This window comes from Vitis riparia, chromosome 18 (genome assembly GCF_004353265.1).
Source record: "Vitis riparia cultivar Riparia Gloire de Montpellier isolate 1030 chromosome 18, EGFV_Vit.rip_1.0, whole genome shotgun sequence".
Lineage (NCBI taxonomy): Eukaryota > Viridiplantae > Streptophyta > Magnoliopsida > Vitales > Vitaceae > Vitis > Vitis riparia.
Genome location: NC_048448.1, coordinates 27,720,744 through 27,727,949, shown reverse-complemented (window position 1 = coordinate 27,727,949; position 7,206 = coordinate 27,720,744). Strand labels below are relative to the sequence as shown.

General features: G+C 30.2%; 1 protein-coding gene across 1 annotated transcript; it reads left to right on the top strand.

The window, feature by feature from the left end:
• The first annotated feature begins 3,118 nt into the window (after positions 1-3,118).
• On the top strand, positions 3,119-4,404 carry LOC117906224 (putative laccase-9). Its single transcript, XM_034819198.1, has 4 exons — positions 3,119-3,251; positions 3,488-3,639; positions 3,897-4,141; positions 4,233-4,404. The coding sequence occupies exons 1-4, from the start codon at positions 3,150-3,152 to the stop codon at positions 4,370-4,372; spliced, it is 639 nt and encodes a 212-aa protein (XP_034675089.1). The 5' UTR covers positions 3,119-3,149; the 3' UTR covers positions 4,373-4,404.
• The last annotated feature ends 2,802 nt before the right edge of the window (positions 4,405-7,206 follow it).

Genomic DNA, 7,206 nt, shown 5'->3' with positions numbered 1-7,206 from the left:
GTAAAATTTTTGTTTTGATCATTATACTTGTTCATAGTAATTCAATCATTTACTTGATTAAATACTTAAATATTGTTGGAGTTGGGCGGGCACCCAAGTTGGTGTGACCTAACCTGATCCAACCAAATAAGAGATAAGGGTGGAACATTTTCTAGGAGTTGAAACTACTAGAAATTACCTAAAAATCACCCCAATAAACTTTTCTCTAGAAAAGAAAGATTGAGAGAACTCTGGAAGAAAAGTTCTTTGAAAAAAGAAGGTAAAAGACTGTGTGTTGTGGAACAGAGTGATTCTCGATTTTAGTGTGGTTTCATTCATGACTTGGGGTAAATAATTAAATGGTGAAACAATTGATTGTTTTTTTTTTTTTTCCGATCTTGGGTATTCCAAAAAGTAATCCAAAATTTTCCTACAAAAATTACTTTTGAAATTTAGGAACACTTCTCAACTGAGCAAATGTTCAACTACTTAATATTAACTTATTTTCTTTCAACCCTATTAAAAGTGATTTTTCTAATATTAGTTCATATGCATTTAATTGAAGCATGATTTTTCTTTGTATCAATATAAAACTGACTAAAATATAAGTCATTAAGCTCATATTTGGTACATTGGAATGGGGAATGAGAATGAATAGATATCTTTGGTAACCATTTTTTAAAACAATTTTCTATTCTCTAAAACAAAAAAACAAGAAACCATGTTTGACAATCAAAAAATAGAAAATAGTTTTTTTCTTTTAAAAACTACTAATATAATGTCTTCAGATAGCATTTTTTAAATTATTTAAATTTTTTTTTTTAGGGCTATTTTAAAAAATAATTACACAAATATGGGGAATGATAAAAAAATAAAGTACTACAAATAAACATATGTAAAAACATATAAAGTGGGTTAAAAACATTTCAAGTTCCTAAATAGACATTTTTTTTTACAAGATATTGAACAATTTTAAAAAAAAAATTCTCAAAAATTGTTTTTCAAAATTATTTTTAAAGGCAATTACCAAACATGACCTTTATTTCGATGCCTATTTTTCCTTGATTAGTAATAAATATGTGAATTCCAATTCTTATGTTTGAAATCACCAAAGAGTGTAAAGTTGAAATGAATGTTTGTTTCCATTACAATTTTAGGTAATAATGAGAATGAGAATGGAAAATAAAATTGATAATAATAACTATACACATAACTTAAAATAATTTTTTTTTATTTAAAAAAAAAAATCTTTGAGAGTTTCTTTACTGAATAATAAAAGTTGGTTTGATCATATAGCCACCTAAAGCAATTTCTACTATTTGGGCACAATGTTATTATTAATAAGTCAAAGTAAAATGTTTGTTTATAATTTTTTAAAATATAATTTAAGTATACAAAGTATATTATTTAGTTTTATCTTTAAATTGAAAGTGCCTAATTTTTTGAAGAAAGCGAATTTAATTATTGAATTTAATTATTGAATTAAATGAACTCCTACTTATCAATTTTTTTTATAAAGATGTGTTAGGTCCGAGGATTTAACTTTGTACTATACTTGATCCTCCTTATTGAACTATTTTTCCTAACTGAGTTTTAAGTTCACTCTTCTCTATTATTTCACTTTTCATGTACAAGTGATATTAATGAGGAGAAATCGAGTTAAGAAGGGTGTTTCTTTTGAAATCTGCTTTACAATTAATTATTTAGGAATTTTAAATTAAGATTGAACGTAGTATTGATTTCTAAAACTCTTTGAATTCTGTGGGATGATCTTTGAATTTATTACTTAGATATTTTTAATTAGTTTTGGGTTAGATTTTTTATTTATTTATGCTCTAATCATTGTTATGAATCAATTTAAGAAAGTTGTCAACTAATTACTTGTTGGATTTGTTAGTTAAGGTCATTCACATGTTGGACTCTTGGGTTTGACAAGTGAAATGACCATGGTGTCTTTGATCTTCAAGTGTCACAATTAACAACTAAACTATTTTCATTTTCAAGTAAAGTTTCTTGTTAAGGTAAAAATATACATTCAAAATAATTTAACCAAATATTGAATAAATATGTATCATACAGAGAATAATAGGAAATTTATTCCCAAATTTTTAAAGAAAATGTGAGAAAAAAGTGAAAAAAGTCTAAATTAACTTGATCAAATTTTTACGCATCTTAAAATTTATTCATCATTTTTTTCTGTTTATAAATAATTTAAAAATATATAAATCTTTCCATAATTTATTTATATAATGATTTTTCTTTGTATATGATACAATAAACCAAACAAGGATGTTTGAATTATTTCTTATTTTACTTTTTTTTAGATGGTTTGTGTAAGCCAAGTAAAACCATTTTAATCAAGATATATATATATCATATGAACAAATAAATTATAGATTGCATTTGTTTTGAAAAACGTTTTTTTTAATCTATAATTATTTATTATTATTAAATTGCTTTTTGTTGAGAAAAAAGATACTATGACTCCCAATTGATGTTTTAAGTGATTTACAAAATGTATTTTTGTGTTTTTTTATGGAAAATTCTGAAATACCAACTTAGCTTATCGTCATGTCTTTTATAATCTCAATTCTCAAAGTTTTAAAAAAATTGGGAAACAACTTTGTCCCATCAGACCAAAACAATAATCATCGGTTCAGCACTATTGATTGTCTTAAGTAACACGATAACAAGTGAGGATAATAATAAGGGTTTGCTAAATAATATTTACAAAAATAATTCTTAAAAAATAATTTTAAAATAATTCTTAAAAGGAGTTGTCTATGAAAAACAGTTTATACGCGGGGCCAAAATAACGTGTGAAAGAATATTTTAAATTTATTCTAAAATAACGTGGAAGTAACCTGTAAGAATTTTTCACAATTGTTAGCTTTCTTCACGCATTTGGTTTATTTTAATTTGGTAATTGATCAAATATCATTATTCTATATAGTGGTCCTGCTCATTGAAGTGGTCAAAGAACATTAAAAGCCAATACACATTCAAATCACTTTCTCTTATATTGAAACGTGGAGAGGAAGAATGGTATCCCGACAGAATTATCATGACTATATAATGAATCATATATATGAAAGAAACACATCAAAAGGAGTAAGAAAATGGAAGGAGTTCTGTTTAGGAAAAGAGAAGAGGCTTTTATTCCAAAGAAGATGTGGCTGATCATGAAGGTTTTCCTCTTACAAATTTTAGTGTTTCAACTTTTTGGTGGTGGCATCCATTGCCAAGCTTCAACCCGTCGGCATACTTTTGTGGTAAATACTATATATGATTCTGGCCTTAACGTCACCTTCTGATTATAATATTTAGGGAGCAGTATGACTCTCATTTTCCACCGTAGGACCCTTTACTCTGGTGTTGTTGGGTCGTTCATGCATGCTATCAATTTTTAAGTGGTTAAACACTTGCATGAATGGATTGATGCAACCATTCATGCATGTAATATTTCTTTTGGGATGAGGTTGCATGGTTAACTTTTAATTGGTTGCAGGTGAGGGAAGCTTCATATACAAGGCTTTGTAGCACCAAGAAAATGTTAACAGTAAATGGACAATTTCCGGGACCAACTATATATGCTATGAAAGGAGAGACGATCATTGTCGATGTTTATAACAGGGGAAAAGAAAACGTCACCATTCACTGGTAGGTCTTGAGCGTGTCTCAGAGAAAGAGTGTCAACAACATGCCTACATGGCATACATTCTTTTATTTATAAGAGGGGGTTGCAATATATTGCTTTGCAAATAAAGTCAAATTTAAAACAATACTTTAGGGTTATTTGCTTTAGTTTTATTGAAATACAGTAGATGCCGCTTGTTACTATGATAATATGTTGCTACATGCCATCTTTTGTTAGTTCGAAAATAAGTACTAGTTAACGTATAGTTATTGTTTTGCAGGCATGGGGTGAACATGCCTAGATATCCATGGACAGATGGTCCCGAGTATATCACACAATGCCCAATTCAGCCAGGGTCAAAGTTTAGTCAGAAGATCATCCTTTCCTCTGAGGAAGGCACTTTATGGTGGCATGCTCATAGTGACTGGACTCGAGCCACCGTTCATGGAGCTATAATCGTCTATCCCAAGAATGGAACCAAATATCCTTTTCACAAACCTAATGCAGAAGTTCTCATCATATTAGGTATAAGTGTTGTTACTTTTAAATGTTAATTTACATATTATGAATTAACCAACAAAGAAAAATCTAAAATTATTGAGTTGTTGAAATGCAGGACAATGGTGGAAGATTGATGTGAATGCGATTCGAGATAAAGGGCTTGCAAGCGGAGCTGATGCCAACGCCTCTGATTCTTTATTGATAAATGGACAACCCGGTGATCTACTTCCATGCTCAAAATCAAGTACAAATTAAGTTTAACTTCCCATTTTAAAATTGTACACAATTTCATTTTCTTATATGTTGACCATAGTACTTTTTCTTATTAACATCAACATATTTAAAGCTTAACGCTAAGAAAGAGGAATATAGCTATGAGAATGGTAGAGCCATGATTTAACACATGAGAAAAGGCTAGTCCAAATATAATTTTGAAATATGGAGCCAAATTTACACCCTAATCAATTAATCACTTCATAATTGGTGGATCCTCATGGAAACTTTTTCTTTTTCTTTTGGTTAGTCATAAGTATACAACTTTCCCTTTCTAATTGCAGGCACATTTAAGCTAACAGTGGATCATGAAAAGACCTATCTACTTCGCATAATCAATGCTGCCTTGCATGAGCCTCTCTTCTTCTCCATTGCCAAGCATAAAATGATAGTGGTTGGAACAGATGGTAGCTACACAAAACCATTGACACGAGATTATATCACAATATTTCCTGGCCAAACCTTCGATGTCTTACTAGAAGCTAACCAACGCCCAGATCACTATTACATGGCGGCTAAAACTTATTCGATGCCCAGCAGGTCGTAATATTTTTGATAACACAACCACCACAGCTATTGTACAATACAGGGGATACTAAGTCATCTTCACCTCCCTTCTTGCCTCATTTACCTGCATTCAATGACACAATTGCATCGCTTCAGGTCATGGCCACCCTCCGAAGCTTAGCAAATATAGAACATCCTTGCAATGTCCCATTGAGCACTAGCACTAAACTGATTTACACTGTTTCTGTAAACTCGTACCCATGCGTCAATGATTCATGTTCAGGGTCCAATGGGTCGAGGTCTGCCGCAAGTATAAACAACATAAGCTTCCATACCCCTACAATTGATATATTGGAAGCTTACTATTATAACATCAGTGGTGTATATGGAGATAAATTTCCTAGCGTTCCACCAGTGGTGTTTGATTTCACAGCATATTATCTTCCATTACTCTATCAGCTGCCGAGCGCCGGAACAGAAGTAAGGGTGCTCGATTATAACTCCACAGTGGAGATTGTTTGCAAGGGACAAACTTGGTTGCAGGGGTAACCCACCCATGCATCTCCATGGACACAGTTTCTATGTTGTTGGATGGGGATTTGGGAATTTCGATGAAAATAGAGATCCTTTGCACTACAATCTGGTGGATCTCCCCATCAGAATACCATCTCTGTTCCTAAGAATGGTTGGGTTGCAATCAGATTCAGGCATCCAACCCTGGTATGTTGCAAGCACTCATGCCTCTATGAAAAAAAAAAAAAAAACCCTTGAAACTGCCAACATAGGTGTAATGTTGTGTATTTTCTGTATTGCAGGAGTGTGGTTCATGCATTGCCATGTAGAACGCCATCTGACTTGGGGTATGGAAACTGTGTTCATAGTGAAAATGGTAAACACCAGAAGCTCAAATGTTGCCTCCTCCATCTGACATGCCACCATGTTGAAGCTGCAAAGAAATAACATGCCAAGATTTCATTGAATATTCGTATTATTCAGCTTTCATGATTTATTTTCTGTTCAATAAAAACAATGCTAAGATGCCTCCCAATGCTATGTCCACAATAGATATATCTTGATTTGACAACTTTTGGCTATTCCAATTTATTTGGATATGATAAAATATCATGTTGTATTAGAAAAGTTTGAAATGGCATAGTTTAAAATTATCTTGATTTGACAGTTTTTTACTTCTCCATATTTTATTCCGATTCATAGAAGGTTAGGTATCATATTAATAATTAAAAAATTATAAATGATATAGTTTAGAGTAATTGACTTATTCTTATATTTTAAAATTAAACTATGATCTAAATGGATACTTGTGAAAAGGTCATGAAATGGTTTGTTTATTTTTTTACTTTTACATCTAAAAATATTTTGCAAATAAGATAATTTTTATGAAGTCTTATATAGTTGAGATAAAGTCATTCTTTTTATTTATTTATTTTAAATTAAAATAAACGTTTTTTCCTAAAGTTAAAATAATTGATATATAATTTATATTTTACCTTCTATTTTAATAACAATATCACAAGATCTACACCAAGATAAAGGAAAAGGAAAAAAAACAAATCACCCATTTCATTGCATGGGACAAATTGAGCCTAACCACACTGAAAAACTCCAAATTTGAGCCTAACCCTTTTCTGTTTCCTTAAATTAAAATAACTAGAAAAACAAATCACTGGTTTTTGTAAATTAAAACGTAGGACTTGATCATTTGAATTTATGGTTTAGAGAAAAGACACTTACCAGTTAACTAAGTTGCTGCATATGACCAAACCTCCAAATCCAAGTCAATAAATTAAGTTGGCAGGAAAGTTGTAGAGTCATGAGTGGTGCGCTAAAAAATATTAAATAATAAACTTTGGTTTTATGGACTTGGAATATTCCAGCTGACATTCCAATGCTATGTGGTTGGAGTTGACGAAGCAATGCATGAGAATGTCAGAAGCGAAGAAAGGTGGAGAGAGGCCAAAATTTCACGCTACTATACCTAATAGATAGAGTTGAAAGGAATAAATTTGGGCATGACCTAATTATACTTTATAACACTCAAAAATAATTGTAAATAATTAAATCCGAAAAAATAAATAACAATAAATGAAATTTATGAATTAAAAATAAATTAATTGTGATTAAAATGTTTTTATTTGTAATATTTTTATCTATAAAAAATATTTTTACATTATAAATATTTTAAAAAGAACCACTTAGTATTTAAACGTAAATTAAAAAAATGTTCATAAATTATTTTTAAGTGACTTTTTGAATTTTTAAAAGTGATTTTCAAATATATTTAAATTTTA

Coding starts and splice junctions, on each gene's coding strand:
- LOC117906224 (XM_034819198.1), top strand. CDS start 3,150: ATGTGGCTGATCATGAAGGTTTTCCTCTTACAAATTTTAGTGTTTCAA. Junction 3,252..3,487: donor CCCGTCGGCATACTTTTGTG/GTAAATACTATA, acceptor AATTGGTTGCAG/GTGAGGGAAGCTTCATATAC. Junction 3,640..3,896: donor GAAAACGTCACCATTCACTG/GTAGGTCTTGAG, acceptor ATTGTTTTGCAG/GCATGGGGTGAACATGCCTA.